Source organism: Gopherus flavomarginatus, chromosome 3 (genome assembly GCF_025201925.1).
Source record: "Gopherus flavomarginatus isolate rGopFla2 chromosome 3, rGopFla2.mat.asm, whole genome shotgun sequence".
NCBI lineage: Eukaryota > Metazoa > Chordata > Testudines > Testudinidae > Gopherus > Gopherus flavomarginatus.
Genome location: NC_066619.1, coordinates 17557680 through 17584096, shown reverse-complemented (window position 1 = coordinate 17584096; position 26417 = coordinate 17557680). Strand labels below are relative to the sequence as shown.

General features: G+C 46.5%; 1 protein-coding gene across 1 annotated transcript in view; it reads left to right on the top strand.

The window, feature by feature from the left end:
- Positions 1-295: 295 nt before the first annotated feature.
- The window catches only part of MEX3C (mex-3 RNA binding family member C), a 36472-nt gene continuing 10350 nt past the window's right edge, over positions 296-26417 (top strand). The window contains exon 1 of the mRNA XM_050944710.1: positions 296-1325. Within this exon, the coding sequence (XP_050800667.1) occupies positions 629-1325 (697 nt within the window). The 5' untranslated portion in view covers positions 296-628. The remainder of the gene's footprint in view (positions 1326-26417) is intronic.

Below are 26417 nucleotides of genomic sequence, written 5' to 3'. Positions count from 1 at the left end.
GGACACGCGGACGCCAGGCACAGGCAGCGCCCCCGGGCCGCTCTCCAGCCAGCCACGCACATGCTCAGGCGGTCGAACCTCTTCTGGGGCCGCTCCCCGCGCACGTGTTCGCAGCCGGCTCCGGAGCCCTTTCTCTGTGCCAGCCCCGATGCCTCCTCCCCTAGCAGCAGAGCCGCCGCCGCCGCCCGCGCGGCCGCCCTGACCTGACCCAGGCCGGGGGAGGAGGCGGAGAAAGGGAGCTCCAGCCCGCCCTCTCGCCGTCACAATAAGCGCTGGGCCTCCCCAACAATCAGCGCCTGCTCATGCTCAGGGGCCGGGGGAGGGGGGGGCCTTGCTCCTCTCCCAGTCCTGCCCCGGCACCGGCTCCACCATCCAATCGCTCGGCGGGGAGAGCGGGGCGGGGCTGCAGCTGCCTTCGCCGCCGCCTGCGGCTCTTTCTGGAGTGGGAAGCGATGGAACAAAAGAAGCGCTGAGCGCGGCGGCGGCAGCAGCGCCCAGGCCGCGCCCGGTGCCCCCTGCCCCGCCTCACTCGGTGTCCCCGGCAGCGGCATGGAGGGGACGCTGCCCCTCTAGGCTCCGCGGCGGCGGCAGTAGGACCCGGACCTAGCCGAGCCCCCCGCCCCCGGCCATGCCGAGCGGCAGTGCCGCCGCCGCCTGCCCCCAGGAGGAGCCCCCCGAGGCCCAGCGTCTGCCCCCGTCGCCGCTGCTGCTGCTCCAGCAGCCGGACACTCTGCTCCTGCGGGAGTGCCTGGCCGGGCTGGGCCTCCACGATCACGGCCTAGCGGGCAGCGGGGAGGCGGCCGCCCGGCAGCAGGCCCGGGAGCGGCTGGCGGGGCTGCCCCCGCTGCCTGATCCGGCGCGGGAGCCGGGGCCCGGCGGGGCGGAGGAGGTCGAGGACGAAGGGGACCTGGAGCTGGAGGAGGAGCTGCTGGCGGCGGAGGAGGAGGAGGAAGAGGACCGGGCCTCGCTGCTGCTCTCCTCGTCCTCCTCTTCCTCGCCCTCGCAGCTGCCGCCGGGGGGGCCGCCGCCGCTTCACCCGCTGCTGCCCGGGCTCGGCTCCGTGCTGCTCTCCCCCGCCGCCGCCTTCGATGCCCAGGAGCCGGCGGTGGCCGCGGTGCTGTACGGGGCGGACGATCCCCAGGGCATGATGGCGGCGATGCTGTCCCACGCCTACGGTGGCGGCCTAGGCGGGGGGCCGGCGGCGGCGGCAGCCCCGGCTCTGAACGGGGAGCAGGCGGCGCTGCTGCGGAGGAAGAGCGTCAACACCACCGAGTGTGTCCCGGTGCCCAGCTCCGAGCATGTGGCCGAGATCGTCGGCCGTCAGGGTGAGTCCCGCCCGGGCGAAGGGGAGTCGGGACCTGGGGCGAGTCGTGCCCGAGGAGAGAGGGACGGGGCCTGGGCGAGGCCAGCAGGAGATGCGGGGCTGAGGCCTTCCCGGTTGGTAGGATTGGGGGGCCGGGGAGGCCTTGAGCCTGGCAGGTGGGGCTCTGGCTCGGCAGGGGCAGGGAGGCCCCGGGGAGGTGCCTGGGACTGAGAAGTTGGGGCGGGCTCGGGCCGGCTCCCTGGGGTGGGGTGATCCCGGGGGAGCCCCCTGAGGGTGTTAGCCATGGGTAGAGGTGTGGCCAGCCTGGCAGGTGACCGTGGGAGGATGTTACAAGGGGGGCTGGGGACTCTGGGCCTCTGGGAGTGGACACCCTAGCGAGGTGAATGCCCATATGAGGATCTGTTAAGGGGTGGGGGGCATTCCACGGAAGGTGGCTGGCGACCAGCCCCTGAAGAGGAGACCTGTGTTGGTGTGAACCTGGGCCAGGGGACTTGGTTTGCCCAGAGGCGAAGCAGGGTGAGGGTTGAGGAGAATAGGCAATGGCATGCCAGATGGGTGAGCTGAGCTCTGCGGGGACTGGGCCACAATTCCTGCCAGGAGTTGGGTGAGATGAGCTCCCTGAGGGGTGAGCAGTAGATTAGTAGGGCAAGTTCTGCCAGGGTGATGGGCAGTAGTGCCTGGGGTGGGGAAACTTGCCGAATGCCAGAGCCACAACAATCTCTGGCTGAGGCAAGGTGGTGGTGAGTATTTATACTAAAAAGGGTAGGGCTCTGGGAAGATGAAATTTACCAGTCAAGTGGCCTGAAGCCTGGGTGCACCAATGGGGCAGGATGGCAGAACTGAGCTGGCACAGGACAGCTCTGGTAAAATGGGAAACTGGAGTCTGCTTAACAGACTGATGTTACTAACTAGACATGGAGGGGTATAGTATAGCTTATCTCCAGAGAAAGGGAATGCTGGACAACTGCTGGAGCATAAATCAGCACAAGCCACTGTAGGGAGGCAGAGGTACGGTTGTGAAGGGGTAGCACTGTAATCTCTTCTGGGCAGGCTGTTAGAATCAAAGACTGCTTGGTTAAACTTGATAAGGTTTTTTTCAGTTTTAGTAGCTGCAACTATTGAGGTTTGCATAATGGCATGAAAGAGCTGAATGAATGCCTCTCTTCATTCTCAGTCAGTGGAGTAAATTCTCCAACCAGTCCCTTAAACTGACTCTCCCAGTCTTTGATTTAGTTGGGAATTGGTCCTGCTTTGAGCAGGGGGGTGGACTAGATGACCTCCTGAGGTCCCTTCCAATCCTGATATTCTATGAGTCTATCTTTTTGTTTGGGGATACAATAACTGGGGCTCAGGATTGGTGGGAACAGGCCTTTGCATGTAATAAAATGTGAGACTGGAATGGCCTGGGAAGCCTGCATAAAGAGCTGAGTGCAAGAATAGTTCAGACTCATACATTTAGTGATGATTACTTGTTTGTGTGTGTGAAACTTTTGAAGCCATAAATTTCAATGTAATCTACTTGAGGTCAAATAGTTTGTTTTACTTTCAGTGTGGTGGTTTTTAAAAAAAAAAAAAATTTACAATTTGTGGTAAAATTGAGTTTGAAATTTACTAACTTTAGGCCAGTTTCTGCAAACACATGCATGTGAGTAGTCCCATTGGCTTCTTTGGGTATGTGAATGAAGATTGTCACTTGCCTGAATGTTTCCAGAATTGCAGGTTTAGTCCTTTATTATGACAAACTTCCATTCATGCTCATTCAGACAAGTAAGATGATGAGACTTCCACCTGAGCAAACTTAAGGGGGAATAAATGTGTATTATTTCCCTTGTTGCTATTTTTAACTGTCGCTTGTTTGACTAAGTGTTCTTGCCCTCACACTCCAGTTTTTGCTTCCTGTTGATCTTACTGCAAAGTCACATGTTTGTTTTTCAAATCATGCTTTCATGATAAGGTCATGCTTGTGATGTCATAGATTCAGTATTGTCACTTTCTTGTGGTATCAAGGTGGGAGAGAGAGATGGGGGTGTTTAAGATCATTTCATGCACAAGTGTTTCTGGTAAGAAAATTAAAAGCATTTTTCTTAACTTGTAAAGGGGGAGGGCCTAAATGATCAAACATGGTTGCCTAAAGTTAGGTGCCTAGACAAAACACTCTGTTCCCTTTCTCTTTTTGTATTACGTTGTTTACATTTTCTAGTTGAGTCAAATGGTGAGTTAAACTACACAGTCCATGGTGTTTCCTCAAAACAAAGTTAACTAAATAGTAAAAATAATTGATACGAAATAAGTGGAGCTAACAAGATGCATTCTAAACACAGTTCATTCACTTGGTGTACTTCCCCCATCCTTTGTCCGTTATCTGTTTGGACTGTAAGCTCCTCAGGTCAAGGATTTTCTCTTTATTTGTTTGTGAAAAGCCTATACACAAATATCTTTTTTATTTAATCATTTCTGTGGTATAGGCAGTTGAAGCATTCATTTAACAAACTTGAAAATCAAATGTTTACAGATGATTAGAGTAGGAATATGCCCCTGGATTCCCCATGCAACAAGGTTGACTACACAGATCTGAGACTTTCTTTAAAAGCGTGTCCATGAAAGCAACAGATAATTTCAGTATTCAGAAGTGAAAATGATTTTCCAGGAAATAAACACAAGTGACTAAAGACTTGGTCACATGTAATGGAAAACAGAATTGAAAAATGTTGTTTTCTGTATTTCTCTTCCTCTTTCAGAGAATCATAGAAATGAGATGTGAAAGACTCATTAGGTATCCAGTTTATTCTTCACCAGTTTAGAATTGTTCCTTATAGTATATTCTTCAGTACTTTTTCTTGTTTTAAATGACCCACACAATGGAGTTTGCATGAAAACAGGATCTTTGTTCCTGAAGTGTTCATCTGCTCTACCTCCTTTTATTCCTCAGCTGACATCATACTTTTTAGTTTGTGATAAAACACTTAGTTGCTGTGGTGAAGACCATGCCAAAAACAGAATGATGGCTTCAGAAGAGGACAAGTATTAGAAAAGAGAACTCAGGATTTTCATTACTATCTTTTGTTACCAAAAACACTGGCATAAAAGCATTGCTTTTCTTAAAGATGTATTGGCAACTCATTAAAGGAAGTCTGTACTTCCGATAACTAAACAAGCAGCTGGTATAAAAGTGGTATACTTATCAAAGGAATTTTCAGAGTTGTATTTAGAAATACCTGTTACTCTTCTAGTATCTCTGTTTATTGAATAGAACTTTTCTCATACGCAGACAGTCTACCCATGTATTGATGGAGCAGTGATCCCAAACTTGACTAATTCATGTACCACCTTCTTAAAAAAGTGTGTTGAGGTGAATGGATAGGACATCAAGCTCACACCCAACAGTTTGGGAACTGCTGCTTTTGATTTTGATGCTAAATTCTGCCTTCCTTGTGTCCATTCCAGTATTAGTAAGGACACTGCAACTGCACTGTTGAATGTGATTATCCCATCATATCTCCTGAATCTGGTTGCTTTCTGCTTTTGAACTAATGCAGCTTCTATAGCATTGCATGGGTCTCCTGTTTTTGTAATATTTTTGTTTAATAAAAAGAATATTTGTGTGCAGTGCTGATGCAATTTAAAGGTGACCCATGAATGCTCTTACAGTTGGATTTGTGTCCTTTTGTATTTTTTGTTGTTGCTCTATTATGTACAAAGAGAACCTGGAAGGTGTTCTCTTAATATGTGTTTCCTGATTGTTTAATCACGGAAATATCAGGAATGTCAAATCTGGTGTGGGTTTTCCTGGAGGATTCATTTAAAAGGAAGAGCTAGGGTGATTGGAACTTAACAAAATATTCTTTAGCCAAGCTGAATTTTTAATGGGGGGCGTGGGAATGGACTGCCAGTATTCCTCATATACCATAGCAAAGCAAAAAAGGTGTAAGCTGACTTCTATTTGCCAGTTATATTTAAACTTACAAAATACTTGTATTTATATATTAAAAATGCTAATTTATGTAATACTTTAAAATATTGATACAGCACTTACCCTTCTGGATTGCTATTTCCACAACCCTCCCACTTTCAGGACTTGTGCTGGGAACTGACAGATATCCTTAATGCCTAGATACTGGAGCAATTGGAGGCCATGTCTACATTACGAACAGTATAACAGCATCGGTATGGCTCCATAGCTATGCTACTGTAACTCGGTCGCGCTGATAAATAACTGCAGTGATGAGAAGGATTTTTTCACCACTGTAAGAACTCCACTTCCCTGAGCAACGGGAGTCAACTTCACTGATTTCAGAGTCGTAGCTGTGTTAGTCTGTATCAGCAAAAACAACAAGGAGGCCGTGTGGCACCTTAGAGACTAACAAATTTTTGGGGGCATAAGCTTTCATGGGCTGGAACCCACTTCATCAGATGCATGGAGTGAAAAATACTGGAGCAGGTATAAATACGTGAAAGGATGGAAGTTGCCTTACCAAGTGTGAGGTCTGTCTAGTGAGACAGTTCAATTAACAGCAGGATACCAAGGGAGGAGAAATAACTTATAAAACTTCAAAAGTTAATTGAAGCATTCTTCTGTCAACCTAGCTTGGTCTACACCAGGGGTTAGGTTGGCATAGAAGTGGCACTCAAGGGTGTGCATTCACACCCCTGAGTGCTGTAGCTATGTTGACCTAATTTTAAAGTGTAGTCCAAGCTGAAGGAGCTGTGTTGTGTAAACCTGCTGAATATATCCACACTAGTGAGGATGCATAGTGTGGACACCCTGCACTAGTGCAAAATACAGAGGTTCTGTTGATGCGTAAGTTGCAAATGTGCACTTCTCTGTGTAGATGATGCTTCATTGAGGGCTGCTGCTTCAGGCCCGGTTTATACTCAAAACAGGTCAAGATGGCTACTGCTCATGGGATGTGAAAAATCAACACTCCTGAGCACCACAGTTAAACCAATCTAATCCCTGTTCTGGATGCAGTCAGTGGTCCCAAACCTTTTTGTCTGGCAGGCGCCAGATGAAGGACTGTGGCGGTGGTCAAGCATCTGCCAAAATGCCGCCGAATTTCGGTGGCTTTTCAGTGGCGACGCCTCTCGATGACACCGCTTATTGGTGGCAAGCGGCATCATCGAGAGGCGTTGACGCCAAATTTCAGTGGCATTTCAGCGGATGCTCGATTGCTGGCCGGGATGCGGGCGCCATGGCCCTCCTGGGCACCACGTTGGGGACCCCTGATTTAAGTCGACCTAGCTACCATAACTCAGGGAGCTGGAGTTTGTACAGTGACAGAAAAACTCCTCCAGTTGTTCTAATTTGTATCTGCACTACTGGGTTATGGTAGCATAGCTTGGTGCCATACTATGTCTCTATAGTACCCGTAGTTTAGACGTGGCCTTAGTGACATAGTCGTATATGTTTCAGTCCTAGTCTTCCTACTGTGAGCATTCATGTCCCATTAGAAAACACATGGAGGAAGGTATAACCCATTTGTTCCAATGAATTCATGCATTTTTCCCAAAACAATACATTTTCTTTATAAATTCTGAAACCACTAAGTTTTCCACAATGTAGCGAGGCATTTTGAACACTGGCAGAAAGGAGGGGAAGATAGAGACCTGCTGGCTGGCATGATAAAGGATGGGTTAAATAACTTGCACAAGGTCACATAAGTCTGTAGCCAAACTCAGATAACTGTTGACTTGGGCTGCCCACTTGGGCCCCCAACATTGCTAATAGAAATGGGAATTTAAAAATCAATAACAGGACAAAAATGTGGTTGGCAGTGGTGGAAGGAGATTGGGTGAAGCCTTCCAGATGTTCCAGACATACAAGATTTTGAGGCGGAAAAATAAACCAAAGAAGTTTTGTCCACAGTAGACTTATTTACCTCCTAAAGCTTCCTACTGTTGCTACCATGGATAGCCTTCCCCTGATAGAAAGCTCTAGTGTAGGCAGTAAATAACACATATAACTGCTAGTGCTTTAAAAACAAACAAACAGTTGTCACTGTCATTTTACCTCCTGAAGTAGTTAACATATAATGTTTTTTTCACCTCTAGCCCTTCCCATCCATCTCACACCTGAAGTTTACAGATTTTTCCATTTATATCGCTTGTGGATTTTCATGTGTGAAATCTACATCTACAGAAGTCCAGACTAATGTACTTTCTAAACCACACTGGACTAACTGGACCTGGGGGAAGCTATTTCACAAGCTGCGTCAGCAAAGCTACCAGATCTTGAACGTTTCCCCACATGATACATATGGACTTAACAATCTGAGCAAGACCCTGACCCTAGTGTACCACTAGATGCAGTGCTCCAGCAGGATCAGCAAGGTGCCTCTTTTTAAAACCTATTTTGTAAGAATTGAGCTGAGAGGTCAAGGGCCGCTTCTCAGGTGCAATGAAAAAGATGATGATACGTGGGAGGACTCAAACCTTTTAAACTGACATTGGATTGTAAACTTATCAGCAACTTTTTTAAAAAAATCTTGTTGGGTCTTGGAAGCTTAAGGTGGTTTTTTTTTTTTGTTTTTAAAAACAAGGGTAAAAAGTCCAGGAAATTCATATTCTACTTCAAGTTTCAGATACTTCTTTAAAAGAAAGCTCTCCCCAGATATCCTCTGTCTGTCGAGGTATTTAACTATCCATATTTTTCCACACACACACTTTTCCTGAATTCATAATACATTACACCTGCATACTTTAAATCTCCTAGGTTGATGGTACAAACCATATGGTACTGCTGTTTCATATGAGACTATGTCCTAGGCAGCAAATTGCCAGGAAACTCTACTGCCCTCAAATGTAAGAGGGCAGTATCCCTTTTTTGGCATCGACGACTTGGAAGTTATGCATTATAAATGTTTGAATTGAAAACACATCAGTAATAGTAAAGGCTGTTGGGAGGGCAGCTGACAGTTTTGACAGTTGGGCCTTCTGACCTAAAGGGTTACCTGGGAGGTGTCTCCGTTTGCTTGCTTGGGCAATCAGGGTGCATATTGAGACTGCCTTCTTCCCACAGTTGGCCTCCAAAAACTGAACGACTTCATTAGGCAGTTCAGGCTCGCTTCCATTGTTTCCTACCCTTTCCCTCCAGACCGAATTAAGACTCTTGGCTTAAAGGTGACTACTTTCGTATAGTTATTGGAGTGAATCTCAGAAAATACCTCAGTTTTTATGTGGAAAATGACCTTTATAGATAGATATCAAGTTCTTTGGGGCAGGGACTGTCTTCGTTCTGTTGGTGTGAGGCGCTCTACAGTGGGGTCCTGGTCTGTGAGTAGGGCTCCTTGGTGCTACAGTAATACAAATAATAATAAAAGGTGTTGCTCTCTGGTTTTTCTGTTGAGCCAAAGGTGTTTTCAGAGTGTCTGGCACTGGTTGCCACTCATCTCTGGTATTAGCATATTTTTCTCATGAGACTTGCAGACTGTTGCAGTCTGCAGATTTATAACACATTGATATTTGAATGGGGCTTTGTACCTACCCAAATAACTTTTCAGAAGGGCTAGAGCAGGCCTGCACAACATGCAGCCCGTGGAGGCTCACTGTGCAGCCCGCGGCAGGGATTCAAAAGGCTCTGAGCTGCCCACAGCGGCGGAGAGCCCAGAGCCCTTTAAATCTCAAGCCGCGGCCGGGATTCATAGGGCTCTGGGCTGCCCGCAGCGGCGGGGAGCCCAGAGCCCTTTAAATCCCAGCCGCGGCCAGCATGCAAAGGGCTCTGAGCTGCCCGCAGCGGCGGGCTGCCCAGAGCCCTATGAATCCCAACCGTGGCTGGGAGCCCTTTAAATCCCAGCAGTGGCCGGGATTCATAGGGCAGCCCAGAGCTCTTTAAATCCCAGCCGCGGCTGGGAATCAAAGGGCACTGGGCTGCCCGCAGAGATTCCCAGCTGCGGCTGAGATTTAAAGGGCTCAGGGCTCCCCACAGCCACAGGCAGCCCAGAGCCCTTTGAATCCCGGCGGCGGCTGAGATTTAAAGGGCTCAGGGCTCCCAGTGGCTGCAGGCAGCCCAGAGCCATTTGAATCCCAGCCGCAGCTCCAGCGGATGGGCTGGGGCTGGGATTTAAAGGGCTCGGGCTCCCCTCAGCAGGAGCTCTGGGCCCTTTACATCCCTGCCCCAGTCCTGCAAAGCTCTGGGTTCCCCCAGCCGCTGGAGCCCCGGGCCCTTTAATTTGCCCCTGACAGCTCCCAGCCACCTCTTCAGCTGGGAGGCCCTGGTTGATTTAAAATCAAGTATCACCTCCCCACCTCCAGCCTTCCTTTTTGGCCCACAGCTGTTTTGGTGGGGCGGCACTGGGGAAGGAGGGTTTGTTTCTGCAGGGCTGGGCGGCGCTGGGGTGGGTATTTCCACGGGGCCGGGAGGTCCTGGGGGGGGTGTTTCCGCGGGGCCGGGGGGTTTCAGCCCTCAACTGTTTTCTTTGGAGTAATGTGGCCCTCGCCGCTTTACAAGTTGTGCAGGCCTGGGCTAGAGCATGGACTGCCCGAGGGCCATTTCTTCCAGAATAAAGCTTAAGTGTCACTGAATCAATCTTCCTCTGAGAGCTTAATCTAAAATCAGTAAGCTCTTACCTCAGGCTAATGGAGTAGATGGCCACTTCTCATGTGAGACACCTTTATAAAAACTTATTTCAAGTTAGCAAGGTTAGTTAGCAAGAAATTTCACTCTAAATATGGATGACATTGGAGCTCTGGTGATTATTCTTCAGTTTGTCTGCAAGCTGTCACCGTGTGTTGAAATATTCCATCCCCAACTACTGTATTTGTAACTGATGTTTCTTGGTGGAGGATCCCATCACCGGAGGCTGACCAGTTAGGGTAGGTGGAATGTGTGAGAGAGTAAGTTCCGTATAAGTGTTCAGGAGCTGAAAATTATAAAGTGAGCTGTAAAATCTCTGTTGCCACTGATCAATGTCTGCATTGTTAAAATGCTAACAAATAGACAGAACTACAGCTGTATATTACATCAACAAAAAAGGAGGTGCAACTCTGGCAGGAGACATGGGCAGTCATCAATCCCACAAAGCCAAAGTGTATCCACTGTTTCTCAGTCTGGAAGCAAAGAGAACACAGTATCAGTTCATAGGCTTCAGGAACATCACAGTTGATGGATTAAACAGATGGGTCCACTGTTCAAGAAGTAGGGCCGTGCATCCATAGCCCTCTTTGTGACGAGCCTCAGTGCATGTCCTTAGTTGATTGTCTATTTATTCCACCACTGGTCATGAAGTTAGACAGAGCCTGAGTTATACTGGTTGCTGAAACGTGGGCCAAATGTAGTTATTACACTCAATTTTTGTGTAGCCTCAGTATTTCTTACCATTATCTTCAGATCTGCTATCTTGCCTTCCATCCCAATCTGGAATTGCTTTGTCTTGCTGTTTGAATCATGGGACATTTAATTACGTTTGACCTGACGTCTTGTAAAAGTGCAGAAAATTCTGCTGCAGTTTAGAAAATAATCTTTGAAATCTTACTCTCAGAAATGGAAAAGGTTTTTTCTAAATAGCCTATATCTACATTCTACCTCCATATCCTGTACAGTAACTCCTCACTTAATGTTGTTACGTTGCTGATCAATTAGGGAACACACTCATTTAAAGTTGTGCATTGTTCCACTCTTACGTTGTTTGGCTGCCAGCTTTCTCCACAGCTGGCAGCCTCCCTACACGCGCCTGCCGGCAGACCCTGTGGATCAGCACCTTCTCATGTTATCAGGGAGGATGAGGCCCTGTTCTAGCAGTTGAGGTGTGAAAACCAAGGGAGGAGAAACTGGTTTTGTAATTGGCAAGCCATTCACAGTCTTTGTTTAATCCTGACCTGATGGTGTCAAATTTGCAGATGAACTGAAGCTCAGCAGTTTCTCTTTGAAGTCTGGTCCTGAAGTTTTTTTGCTGCAGGATGGCCACCTTAAGGTCTGTTATAGTGTGGCCAGGGAGATTGAAGTGTTCTCCTACAGGTTTTTGTATATTGCCATTCCTAATATCTGATTTGTGTCCGTTTATCCTTTTCCGTAGCGACTGTCCAGTTTGGCCGATGTACATAGCAGAGGGGCATTGCTGGCATATGATGGCGTATATTACATTGGTGGACGTGCAGGTGAATGAACCGGTGATGGTGTGGCTGATCTGGTTAGGTCCTGTGATGGTGTCGCTGGTGTAGATATGTGGGCAGAGTTGGCATCGAGGTTTCTTGCATGGATTAGTTCCTGAGCTAGAGTTCCTATGGTGCAGTGTGCAGTTACTGCTGAGAATGTTTCAGGTTGGCAGGTTGCCTGCGGGCGAGGACTGGCCTGCCACCCAAGGCCTGTGAAAGTGTGGGATTCAAAGACTGTGAATGGCTTGCCAATTACAAAACCAGTTTCTCCTCCCTTGGTTTTCACACCTCAACTGCTAGAACAGGACCTCATCCTCCCTGATTGAATTACCTCATTATCTCTAGCTTGCCTGCATATATATACCTGCCCCTGGAAATTTCCACTACATGCATCTGAGGAAGTGGGTATTCACTCACGAAAGCTCATGCTCCAAAACGTCTGTTAGTCTATAAGGTGCCACAGGATTCTTTGCTGCTTTTACAGATCCAGACTAACACGGCCACCCCTCTGATACTTGACATCATGTCTTTTGTATTCTTTAGTCTTGCTAGAGTGGTTGGTGCAATATAACCATTACATAGTCTTACACTAGCTGCTCAGTGCTATGAGAGGACACTTGTGCAGACACCACAGGCTTGACAGGAGTGGAGTTGGGGCCATATCCCACCACTGTGAACCCACAGAAGCAAAATTCTTTAACCACAGTTGCCATGGTAAATAACAGGTGATTTCTCCATTGTCCCCCTCAAAATTTTTTACTTGGATGTTTTGCAAGTCGCCTTCGTAAGTCCATCTTGAGAGTTGGAGGATCCCTGATCCTACAAGAAGCTGAGTGCTTTCAGATGTCATCAGTAGGGAGTTCAGCACTCTAGATCCTCATTTATTTGTAGCACCTGTAGGCCCCAAATAAGGCCTGGACTCCTGGCAGTAGGCGCTATATACACATAAGGAAAAGCCCTGTCCCAAAGAGCTTACAGTCTAAAATCTTGGATAAAACCCTTTGACCCAATGCATTTTTGGCTCATACTGAAAGTACTCAAATATAAAGCCAAAGTCCAAAAGAGCGGACATTGATGCATTATAAAAAGGAAACAACTATGCATGACTAAATTATAATGAGAGTTGTAAATAGCTATGTAAAGAATGAATCGGTATAGAAATGTTCCACTGGTCTGTAAAAAGACTCCAGATAATGGAGTGTAATTAAACACTTAATTCTGATTGCAGTGGTAACTTAATGAGCAGAGGGACCAGAATGTCATCTTTATCAAGTTGTTTTCATTTTTTTAACATGCGAGACCCACACATTGTCTTTCTCCCACTTGGAAAGGCCCCTCCAGAGCTCCACTTACTCTTTTTTTTTTTTTGTACCATTCAATAACTTATTTTCCTCTAGTATTGTTTGCCTTTATGGTAGAGCCCTGCAATGGGACTGGGGTACCGCAGAACCCGCTGCCATGGGGAGCAGGATAAAAATTCAAGAAACAATGTGGGAGTGGATATTGCAGGGCAGGATGAAAGCGGGATTAAAAAATTCCCCACAGGGCTCTGCTTTGTGGTACTATTGTATTTGCAACTAGAAGTAAAAGAGGCAGCATCTCCTGTTTCTATAGCCACCTCTCTCAAAAACAGGCTGAACCTAATTTCACCTCAAACTTGGATTCATGTGTCTACCTTAACATCACACATTTTGAAAATAAATTACTCAAGAACTGGTTTCAGGAGTCATAGACTCATAGACTTTAAGCTAAGAAGGGACCATTATGATCATCTAGTCTGACCTCCTGCACGACGCAGGCTACAGACTCACCCACCTACTCCTGTAACAAACCCCTAACCTATGTCTGAGTTATTGAAGTCCTCAAATAATGGTTTAAAGACCTCAAGGTGCAGGGAATCCTCCAGCAAGTGACCTGTGCCCCTTGCTGCATTAGAGATGCATTAAAGGAGTCTGTTTAGAAAGTACTGAGCACCACCCTCTGAAAACCAAACCGCTTTAAAAGCGTTAAGATGTGCACCCAAAAATTGAGACGTGAATACCCCCATTGCAACAATCTTGGAACCGTCTAGAAGAGCACTGCCGGTTCTGGCTGTGTGGCTCCAACATGCAGAGGAAAGTTATGAAAGAGACTGCTGACATGGGTGATGGTGTGAAGCTGACAAATGTAAAAGGACTGGCCATTTGTCTGCAGCGTCATCGTCTTCATTCACTACCTTCCAGGAATCAACAGGGTAGATGACAGCATAAAGGAAAACAAGATAGGCAGCTATCTGATCCTTCAAAATTGTTAACATCTGCATCATCTTTAAAGCATCACATGAGAGGAGTCCTGAGAGTGTCTGTTTTTTCCCTCTTCTTTTGAGTACTGTCTGATTCATATGGAATGAAGTGCAATTGCTGTGGATCATTGAGGTTTAGAATTTAGAGGCTGGCAATGCAGTCCAGTCAGGGGGCAGCATGGTACAGAAAGAGGTCACTGCCTGGGATTTGTTCTCAATTCTGAGACAAACTGTTGTGAACTTGAGCACATCACTTCACCTCTCTGTGCCTCTCTCCCTTCCTGCCTTTTGTCTGCTCTGATTAGATTGTGAGATTTTCTGTAACCTTGCTGTGCTATTGTACAGTCCTAGTACAATGGAAGCCCCAGTTTTTGAGGTCTGTAGGTGCTACTGCAGGAGTGGACAAACTTTTTGGCCGGAGGACTGCATCGAGTTTTGGAAATTGTATGGAGGGCTGGTTAGGGGAAGGGGGTATAGCCCACCCCCTCTCCCCCGCTTCTCGCCCCTTGATGGCCCATCCTCGGGGCCGTTGCCCCATCCACCCTCCACTCCCTGTCCCCTAACCACCCCCAGAACCCCCGCTCCATACTGCCCCCCGTTACCCCATCCAACCAGCCTCCTTCCTGATTCCCCCCCGGTCTCCTGCCCCATCCAACCACCCCTTTTCCCTGTCCCCTGACTGCTCCGACCCCTATCCACACCCCTGCCCTCTGACTACCACCCTGAACTCCCCTGCCCTCTATCCAACACACACGCCCCCCACTCCCTGCCCCCTTACCACACTGCCTGGAGCACCAACCGGTGGCTGAGGGCGCTACAGCTACGCACCGTGCAGCACAGAGCACCAGATCAGGCCGGGCTCTGCAGCAGTGCTGCCCCAGGAGCTCGCAGCCCAGCCACCCAGAGCATTGCTCCGGTGGCAGGGCAAGCTGAGGCTGCAGGGGAGGGGCCAGGAGCTCAGGCTGGGCAGCAGGGTCCTGTGGGCCATAGTTTGCCCACCTCTGTGCTACTGTAATCTAAACAAAGTTCGCTCCATGCTGCTTATCCTTACTTGGACAGTTGTTTAAAAGTAGCTGCTACAACCAGTGCCAAGCCTGCTCTCTGTGTGCTTCTAAGTTTTTCTGAGACTTGAAGCGACTGATCACTTTTCCACCTCAGGGTGTCTCAAGGTCACTCCCTGTCAGAGTCTCATTGCCATACAAAGGAATCAAAGTCCAGCTGCCTAGATCCTGGAACAAATGCATCTGCCATCCTGACTCCTGTCTTCTCCTAGCTGCTTAGATGTGTTCTCCTCCAGAGTCCATCTGGCTGTAGGAGCTCTAGTTATACATACAAACCCTTTAAGAGTAAAGAGTATGGGAAAAACAACATCACTCCTAAATGCAGTCCTTTGTGACTTTACTGCCTCCATGAATCCTTTAGACCTTGCTACTCTTCCAGCCTTCTTGCCCTGTCCATGGCCTTCTGGCAGTGAAATGGCCTGCTTTGCATAGAGAACATTCCAACCTCTGATTCCTTTCTGTGCCTCTGTTTGGGGAATTTCCAGGCTGCAACCCTCTCAGATTCTGGGCAGCGTTCTTCAGCATCCATGGCCCTGCTGTCATACTCGCTGTTCCACTGAGGTAGAGCCATTCAAGGTTGATGCCCCTTGATTGCGCTGTAACAGTTCCCCAGATACATTGGGTAGGAAGTTCCTGCAGCACAATGAATGCTCACAGACACCATACAGCTACACTGAAAATGGAAGTTGTAATACAACATAGCTTTCACAAAGCAAAAATGGAATTTCAGTTGACACAGATCCATCCACCAAACTGTCACATTTAGCTGTTTCTTTAAATGGGAAATGTAGAAGAACCTCAGTAGTCTGGGGAGAGAGAAAGAAGGAAGAGGTTGTAATTCTATTTTTCTCTCCAAAAAAAAAAATAAAAAAATTGAGACTTAAGCTATGTCTACACTACAGACATTACAGCAGCACAACTGTACCGCTCTAGCTGTGCATCTGTAAGGTCTCATGTGTAGCTTCTCTATGCCGCTGGGCAGGAGAGAGCTCTCCCACTGGCATAATTAAACCACCCCAATGAGCGGCAGTAACTATGTCAGTGGGAAACGCTCTCCCACCAGCATAGCGCTGTCCACACTAGCACTTTTGTTGGTTGGGGTGGTTTGTTTGGTTTTCATAACCCTGACCAACAAAAGGTTTGCTAACAAAAGTGCTACTATAGAGACATAACTGTAGGTTGCGCTGATCTCGAGACCTCTAGACAGACTTATGTGACGTTCTGGGGAAGAGCCAGTGGTTCCGGTACATGCAGATACCAATAATATAGGGAAAGGTATGAGAGTGGTCCTGGAGGCCAAAATTAGGCTGCTACATAAGAGATTAAAGTCCAGAATCCCCATGGTAGCGTTCTTTGAAATGCTTCCAGTTCCACACATAGGGCCAGTTAGGCAGAACTTCAGGGTCTCAGTGCATGGAAGAGATAATGGTATAGGCAAGGAGGGTTTTAGGTTTATTAGGAACTGGAGAACCTTTTGGGGGGGAAAGGGAATCTCTGCAGGAAGGATGGGCTCCACCTAAGCCAAAATGGAACCAGATTGCTGGTGTGTAAAATTTAAAAAGTTGTAGAGGATGGATTTATTTATTTATTTATTTAAGCTAAGGGAACGCTAGCAGGTGCAGAGGAGCACACTGTTCGGGCAGAGACATCTCTGAGGATAGATCTTGATAAAGTACAGGTAGGAATTGAGGGGAAACAGTCAAATGAAAGAGTCCCATTCAATTAAATCACATGAAGGCACACAACTTAATGGTGACAAATTGTATAAATGCTTGTATACAAACACTAGACGTCTAAGTACTAAAATGGGTGAATTGTAGTAAGTGCCTGGTGTTAAATGCAAATATTGATATAGGCATCACAGAAACTTGGTGGAATGATGATGATCAGTGGGGCTTGGCAGTACCAGCGTCAGGGCCGGCTCCAGGGTCTTTGCTGCCCCAAGGGTGGGGCGGTGGGAGCTGCGATCGCGATCGGTGCCTGCTCCACCACACCACTGTCAAATTCAGCGGCTGGTCCTTCCCTCCTGGATGGACTGAGGGACCTGCCACCAAAGAGCCCGACATGCCGCCCCAAGCACCTACTTGCTGAGCTGGTGCCTGGAGCTGGCCCTGACCAGGGTACAAAATATATAGGAATGACAGAGTAGGTTGTACGGGGGAAAGTGCAATGGAGTGGCACTATATATGTGAAAGCGTAGAATTAAATACATTAAAAAAAATCTTGACTCAAACTGCTATAGAATATCTCTGGATAAAGATTCTGAGCATGAATAATAAGAGTCTAGCAGTAGGAATAAACTGCCCACCACTTTACCAGGTTGGTGGTGGTGATTGTGAAATGGTCAAGGAGATCAGAGAGGCTATAAAAATAGAAAATTCAATAATGAGGGATTTCAGCTGTCCCTTTGACTGGGTGCATGTCACCTAAGGATGAGATGCTGAGATAAAATTTCTAGATACCATTAATGACTGCTTCTTGGAGCAGATAGTCCTGCAACCTACAAGGAGAGAGACAAATTCTTGACTTGGATCAGATCTTATGTGCCACGTTGACCTAAGAGGTGAATATATAGCTGAACTTCTCGATGATAGCAACTGTAACATAATTAAATGTAACATACTTTTTCGGGGCGGGGGGGAATGGGCACGGTGGAGGAGAAATACTAAAGGCCACCACCAGTGTTCCTTCTAATTTTTCCCACCCATGTGCAGAATGAATTTTGTTATGTGCACCAGTGTGGGAATTTAGGCCACCACAGTAGCATTTAACTTCAAAAGGAGAACTACACAAAGATGAGGAAGCAAGACAAACAAATTAAAAGGAACAGGCACGAGTGAAATGCCTGCAAGCTGCATGAAAACATTTTTAAAAACACAATAATAGAGGCTCAAATGCATACCCCAATTTAAAAAAAAAAGAGAGAGAGAGAAAGAGGACCAAAAAAACTAAACAGAGTAAAGTCATGTCTATGCATACAGCACGTCTCTGGTGAAGATGCTCCGTGTTGGCATGAGAACCTTTCCCGAAGTGTAAAAGTATAATTAAGCAGGACAAAAAATAATTTGAAGATCAACTAGTAAAAGCCACAAAAGCTGAAAGCCTGCCAAACAATTGCTGGATGGTTGAAGTGCTGATGGAGCACTCCAGGAAGACGCAGCCGTTGCAGAAGAGCTAAGTGAATTCTTTGTGTTGGTCGTCATTGCACAGGATGTGAGGGAGATTCTCACACCTGAGACATTCTTTTGAGGTGACAGATCTGAGGAACTGTCCCAGATTGAGGTGTCAGTAGAGGAGTCTTGGGGACAAATTGATAAATTCAACAGTACTGAGTCACCAGGACCAGATGGTATTCACCCAAGAGTTCTGAATGAACTCAAATATAAAATTGCAGACCTACAAACTGTACCAAATGACTGGTGGATAGCTAACATAACACTGATTTAGAAAAAAAAAAAAAAAAAAGACTCCAGAAGCGATCCTGGAAATTACAGGACTGACTACAGTTACAGGCAAATTGACTGAAACTATAGTAAAGAACAGAATTATCAGAGAGAGAGCAGCACGCTGTTTGGAGAAGAGTCAACACTGCTTTTGTAGACAGAAGTCATGCCTCACTAATCTATTAGAATTTTTTGAGGGAGTCAACAAGCATGTGGACAAGGGTGATCCCTTGTCAGTGTACTTGGGTTTGAATAATAAGAGTGTTTTGGATTTTTAGAAAGTCTTTCACAAGGTCATCACCAAAGTCTTTTATGCACAGTAAGCAGTCATGGGATAAGAGGGGAGATCCACTCACTGATCAGTAGCTGGTTAAAAGACAGGAAACAATAGGTAGGAATAAATGTTCAGTTTTCATAATGGAGAGAGTTAGATAGCAGGGTCCCCTAGGGATGTGTAGTGAGGCCAGTGCTGCTCAGCATATTCAACAGTGATTTGGTTAAAGGTTTAAACGGGTGGCAGAATTTGCAGGGGATACAAAATTACTCAAGAAAGCTAAAGCCAAAGCAGATTCTGAGGAGTTACGGAGGAATTTCACGCAACCGGGTGACTGGGCAACGAAGTGACATAGTTTCATAGACTCTAGGACTGGAAGGAACCTCGAGAGGTCATCGAGTCCAGTCCCCTGCCCTCATGGCAGGACCAAATACTGTCTAGACCATCCCTGATAGACATTTATCTAACCTACTCTTAAATATCTCCAGAGATGGAGATTCCACAACCTCCCTAGGCAATTTATTCCAGTGTTTAACTACCCTGACAGTTAGGAACTTTTTCCTAATATCCAACCTAAATCTCCCTTGCTGCAGTTTAAGCCCATTGCTTCTTGTTCTATCATTAGAGGCTAAGGTGAACAAGTTTTCTCCCTCCTCCTGATGACACCCTTTTAGATACCTGAAAACTGCTATCATGTCCCCTCTCAGTCTTCTCTTTTCCAAACTAAATAAACCCAATTCTTTCAGCCTTCCTTCATAGGTCATGTTCTCAAGACCTTTAGTCATTCTTGTTGCTCTTCTCTGGACCCTCTCCAGTTTCTCCACCTCTTTCTTGAAATGCGGTGCCCACAACTGGACACAATACTCCAATTGAGGCCTAACCAGCGCAGAGTAAAGCGGAAGAATGACTTCTCGTGTCTTGTTTACAACACACCTGTTAATGCATCCCAGAATCATGTTTGCTTTTTTTTTTTTTGCGCAACAGTATCACACTGTTGACTCATATTAAGCTTGTGGTCCACTACGACCCCTAGATCTCTTTCTGCCATACTCCTTCCTAGACAGTCTCTTCCCATTCTGTATGTGTGAAACTGATTGTTCCTTCCTAAGTGGAGCACTTTGCATTTGTCTTTATTGAACTTCATCTGGTTTACCTGAGACCATTTCTCCAATTTGTCCAGATCATTTTGAATTTTGACCCTGTCCTCCAAAGCAGTTGCAATACCTCCCAGTTTGGTATCGTCTGCAAACTTAATAAGCGTACTTTCATTGATGAAGATATTGACAGAGCCGGTCCCAAAACAGACCCCTGCGGAACTCTACTTGTTGTACCTTTCCAGCAGGATTGGGAACCATTAATAACTACTCTGAGTACGGTTATCCAGCCAGTTATGCACCCACCTTATAGTAGCCCCATCTAAATTGTATTTGCCTAGTTTATCTATAAGGATATCATGCGAGACCATATCAAATGCCTTACTAAAGTCTAGGTATATCACATCCACCGCTTCTTCCTTATCCGCAAGACTCGTTATCCTATCAAAGAAAGCTATCAGATTGGTTTGACATGATTTGTTCTTTATAAATCCATGCTGGCTATTCCCTATCACCTTACCACCTTCCAAGTGTTTGCAGATGATTTCTTTAATTACTTGCTCCATTATCTTCCCTGGCACAGAAGTTAAACTAACTGGTCTGTAGTTTCCTGGGTTGTTTTTATTTCCCTTTTTATAGATGGGCACTATATTTGTCCTTTTCCAGTCTTCTGGAATCTCTCCCATCTCCCATGATTTCCCAAAGATAATAGCTAGAGGCTCAGATACCTCTTCTATTAGCTCCTTGAGTATTCTAGGATGCATTTCATCAGGCCCTGGTGACTTGCAGGCATCTAACTTTTCTAAGTGATTTTTAACTTGCTCTTTTATTTTATCTTCTAAACCTACCCCCTTCCCATAAGCATTCACTATGTTCGACATTCCTTCAGACTTCTCAGTGAAGACCGAAACAAAGAAGTCATTAAGCATCTCTGCCATTTCCAAGTTTCCTGTTACTGTTTCTCCCTCCTCACTGAGCAGTAGGCCTACCCTGTCTTTGGTCTTCCTCTTGCTTCTAATGTATTGATAAAAAGTCTTCTTGTTTCCCTTTATTCCCATAGCTAGTTTGAGCTCATTTTATGACTTTGCCTTTCTAATCTTGCCCCTGCATTCCTGTGTTATTTGCCTATATTCATCCTTTGTAATCTGACCTAGTTTCCATTTTTTATGACTCCTTTTTAATTTGTAGGTCATGCAAGATCTCGTGGTTAAGCCAAGGTGGTCTTTTGCCACATTTTTTATCTTTCCTACCCATCGGAATAGCTTGCTTTTGGGCCCTCAATAGTGTCCCTTGGAAAAACTGCCAACTCTCCTCAGTTGTTTTTCCCCTCAGTCTTGATTCCCATGGGAACTTACCTATCAGCTCTCTGAGCTTACCAAAATCCGCCTTCCTGAAATCCATTGTCTCTATTTTGCTGTACTCCCTTCTACCCTTCCTTAGAATTGCAAACTCTATGATTTCATGATCACTTTCACCCAAGCTTCCTTCTGCGTTCAAATTCTCAACGAGTTCCTCCCTATTTGTTAAAATCAAGTCTAGAACAGCTTTCCCCCTAGTAGCTTTTTCAACCTTCTGAAATAAAAAGTTGTCTGCAATGCAGTCCAGGAACTTATTGGATAGTCTGTGCCCCGCGGTGTTATTTTCCCAACATATATCTGGATAGTTGAAGTCCCCCATCACCACCAAATCTTGGGCTTTGGATGATTTTGTTAGTTATTTTAAAAAAGCCTCATCCACCTCTTCCACCTGGTTAGGTGGCCTGTAGTAGACTCCTAGCACGACATCACCCTTGTTTTTTACCCCTTTTATCCTAACCCAGAGACTCTCAACACTTCCGTCTCCTGTGTCCATCTCCACTTCAGTCCAAGTGTATACATTTTTAATATATAAGGCAACACCACCTCCCTTTTCCCCCTGTCTGTCCTTCCTGAGCAAACTATACCCATCCACACCAACATTCCAATCATGTATATTATCCCACCAAGTTTCAGTGATGCCAACGTCATAGTTGTATTTATTTATCAGCAGTTCCAGTTCTTCCTGCTTATTACCCATACTTCTCCTATTTGTATATACGCATCTAAGATACTGGTTTGATCTTGCCTCCCAGTTTTGCCCTGACCCTCCTTTCTCTCTGCCATTATAGCCCACGCTCCCTCTTGTTTCCAACCCATCTCCCAGGTCTTCATGTTCCCCATTTCCTGTGGGCTTTGCTCACCTGTCCCCGTCGAACCTAGTTTAAAGCCCTCCTCACTAGGTTAGCCAGTCTGTGTGCATTAAATAGGGTCTTCTCCTCCTCGAAAGGTGAACGCCATCTCTGCCTAGCAGTCCTTCCTCAAATAGCATCCCGTGATCGAGGAAGCCAAAGCCCTCCTGACGACACCATCTTCACAGCCAGGCATTCACCTCCATGATGCATCTGAAATTCATTGTTGATAAATGCAAAGTAATGCACACTTGAAAAATGCCAACTGTACAGATACAATGACAGCTTCTAAATTAGCTTTTACAACTACAGAAAGATCTTTGAATCACCGTGGATAGGTGTTTTTTGAAAAAATCCACTCAATGTGCAGTATCGGTCAAAAAAGGATGACAATATTGGGAACCATTAGGAAAGGGGGATAGACAGAAAATATCATAAAGATGCTATATAAAACCATGATATGCCCACACCTTGGATACTGTTTGCATTTCTGGTTGCTCCATCTCAGAAAAGATGTATTAAAATTGGGAAAGTTAGAAGAAGGGCAACAAGAATGATTAGGGGTATGGAACAGCTTCCATATGAGAATAAATTTAAAAATACTAGGACTGTTCAGCTTTATAGACATCTGTCAGATCCCCCATGGAAGAGGGCTCCTATAAAATCATGAATGGTCTGGAGAAAGTGAATAAAGTGTGTTTTACCCCTTCACATAACACAAGAACCAGGGATCACCCAATTAAATTAATAGGCATCAGGTTTAAACAAACCTACGGAAGTACTTCTTCACACAACGCAGGGTCAACCCGTGAAACTCATTGCTAGAGGATGTTGTGAAGGCCAAAAGTATAACTGGGTTCAGAAAAGAATTTGATCTGTCCTCCATGAAATTATCTATCAGTGACTATTAGCCAGGATGGGCAGAGATGTAACCCATGTTCGGGTGTCCCTAAGCTTCTGACTGGCGGATACTGGGATTGAACAACAGGGGATAGATCATTTAACTGCCCTGTTCTGTTCATTCCCTCTGAAGCAGCTGGCATTATCTGGACAGGATATTGACCTAGATGGACCATTGGTCTGGCCCAGTATGGCCATTTTTATGTTCACCCCACAACTGGGTAGTGACTGCTTGTTAACCACCTATCTCTGGGGATGTTCTGTGACCATTTGGAAGGAGAGGAGGATTACTTAACAGTAAGTGTTCTTTGACTATATTGCCTCTGCAGATCCATGCCCAATTTCCCCCTTCTGAAGAATCGCTTTGGAGGAGTCACTTCAATTTTAGTGCAAGGAAATAATTGAGGGCGATTGGGACTTGAGTTCCTTCCTTAATGTTTACGGGTGTGTCTGCACTATAGCAGCATAGGAATGGCACTGCTGTGCTATAGTGTAGACCTGTGGTCACCAACTGGTCGATCGCAATTAACTGGTCGATCCTGGAGACTCTCCCAGTCGATCGTGATTTCTGTCTGCTAAAAGTCTGGTGGTGCAGCGGGTCTGTCACTAAGGGAGGCTCTCTGCCTGCCCCAACCCCATGCTGTTCCCAGATGCAGCCATCACGCTCCCGGGGGAGGGGGTCTCCATGCACTGCTTCTGCCTGCAAGCACTGTCCATGCAGCTCCCATTGGCCGGGAACGGGGAATTCTGGCCAATGGGAGCTGCAGGGGTGGTGCCTGCAAAGAGGGGCAGCGTCTGGAGCCATGTCTGTGTCCCATCCCCTCTCCCCAAGGGCCTCAAGGGAGCATTAGCCTCTTCTGTGAGCGGTGTAGGGCCGGGGCAGGCAGGGAGTCTGCTTTAGCCCCACTGCACCACCAAATGGGAGCCATCTCAAGTAACTGCAGCCTGGTGGGACGCCAGCACCCTGATCCCCCTCCTGCACGCACCCAAGCCTCAGCCTCCTCCTGGAGCTTGCACCTCAAACCCCCTCCTGCACCCTAGCTCTGAGGACCTCCCAAGCCTACACCCTGAACCCCTGTCCCAGCCCTGAGCCCCCTCCCAGAGCCAGTACCCCATACTTCCTCCTGCACCAAGCCCCTGCTCCAGCCCTGAGCCCCCTCCAGTCGTCATTGCTTTTCTAGATGGTTCTTTTATCAAGTCATTTGGAGGTTTCCCTTTCCAAAGCTTGGCGCATGAAACTTGTTATCTTAACAGTTTGTCTCATCTGGTTTATTATGTCGAAGTCCATAAGAACATGATGATTATTATTGCCTATTAACAAAAGATTAGAACTGTCTAGAGCAGTGGTGCCCAAGCTTTTCCTCCCCCCACCCCCTTACCAGTAATAGAATGTGTCCACATGCGCACACTCCATTGTCACACAATTAGCAGCAGAGGCGCTGGGGCTAGAGGTGGAGAGGGCAGAACTGGGCTAGGTGGTGCTCCCTCCCTGCCCCCTGTGATGAAGTGGGACTGTTCTTAATGTTTCCTCTGAATACTGTGTGGGGGCCTCAGTTTCTGGCTGACACTCTGTCTCCTGGGCAACTAATGGCCCGGGCCCTTCCCCCCTGCAAGGGAATGCTGACAGTGTGGGAGAACAAAGAGGTCAGGTGACCTACTGGCCCAGGAAAGAGACAAAGGCTAGAAAGGAGGGACTGGAGGGGGTCAGGCTGGGGATGAGGAGTGAGTGCAAACAGGGTGGTCTGGCTCGCTGGGCCCCAGGATGTACTCAGCTGAGAGGTCCTGTTCTCTGTACCTATAAGCTCTGTTTTAGCTCATGTTCCTGTCATCTAATAAACCTCTGTTTTACTGGCTGGCGAAGAGTCACGTCTGACTGTGAAGTGGGGGTGTGTGCAGGACCCTCTGGCTTCCCCAGGATCCCACCTGGGCAGACTCGCTGTGGGAAGCGCACAGAGGGACATATGCTGAATGCTCCAAGGTCAGACCCAGGAAGGTGAAGCCATGTGAGCTTCTTGCCCTGAAGACAGTCTGCTCCAAGGGAGAGGAGGCTCCCCAAAGTCCTGACTGGCTTTGTGGGGAGCAGTTCCAGAGCATCATCCGGGGACTCTGTAACACCCCCCCATGGGGCTGGCCTGGCCCTGCTGTGTGCACACCCTCAAATGTTCCTCCGCACCCACTTACAAGGGGCACACCCCATAGTTTGGGAGCCACTGGTATACGGCATTAGTATTACCATTTCAGCTGCTACATTTAGGAACATCAGTGTTTTCTCCTCAACTATTTAGTGTTGGGGGTTTTTTGTTTTTTTTTATTTTGTTTGGTTTTTAAATACTTGAAGTCAAAAGTTGAAATTTAATGTATCTATTAAAATTTCTTTGGCTGTCCTGCAGGGCTTTGGAGTGGAGCATGGAGCAGTGGAGCTGCAGGTTTTTGCCTGGAGCTGGAGCACTGCTCCAAAGCCCTGCTGTCCTGTGCTCCTCATAGGCATTACTCTAGCTATAGTACAGTTGAGACATCTCCACTCCACACCCGTATTTTGAGATTCTGATTTGAACGAACAAAAGCTCAGTAAAATTGCTAGGTACATACATCAGTTCTGAATCTGGAGTTGCCCTATCTGCAGTGGCAGAACCTGGTAGAAACTAACACAGAACATCTTGAAAGGAGCTATTACTGTAAAATAATTCTTGCCCTTTAAAAAGACTTAATTGATTGCATGGGGTAAATAAGGACATTCTTAGTGTAATCCTGACAGGCTTATTTATCACAAATCATCTTCCCTACCCCTTATGAACTGAACCCTCTTCCTAAACGCCCAGGGTTGTAGTTTGGAAATACATGTACATTTTAAATACAAAAAAACATGGAAAAACTAACTAGATCAGGCAGCTAGCTAAGGCCTTTTACCTGGGCAATATTGTCTTAAAATATTACCCCTCCAGTGCCTCAGTGTATTGAATAAGGCTGAGCATGCCATAAGCACTTGTATGATAAATAATATTTGTCTAATGCAGTATGCTACCTCACTTGAAGCCATTAGGGTTAGCCATGTTTCCAACACTATTTTTTTTCTTCTTAAACTCATGATTTGTAATAGCCACCCTGCCCTAGCTGATAGACGAACACATGTGCCAAATCTGTTTTTAGGCTTTAAGACTGTTGCCAAAGACCTATTTTGTCCTTCAGATATTTATTTGAGCCTAAACATGTATTTATTTGAGAGATAAGACCTGCTCTAAAGGAGGAAATTGTGTTTCCTGGGGAAGTATATTTATAGCTTATAACATTCATGGTCAGACAAGTCTATCTTTTAAGAAAAAGGGGAGCAGGTTTGAGAAAGATGAGCCAAACCAAGTCTTCTCATTTTCCTTGGAGTATCAACTTCAGGCTTAACATACTACTTCGTGTATGACCAGCACAAACCAACTGGCAAATAGTTAAGGCCCTAATCCTTCAAAGATTTAGGTATTGTCTACACTTGTTAAATATGACAGCATAAAGGAGGGGGGGAAATCTCAGCGCTTCTCAATGCTTTATAACAATGCACATACTGGGGTGTGATTTCTAAAGTGCATCAATATGTTGCCCATTAATTGGTCTGTGTTGACCATGCTAGTGCACGCTAAAAGTGTTCTAGGGCAGTTTAACGTAGCGTAACAGCACTATGTTGAAGTGCACTACAGAGCATTTAGTGTACACCAGCAGGTCTACATGCACCAATTAATGTGCAGCATGTTCATGCACTTCA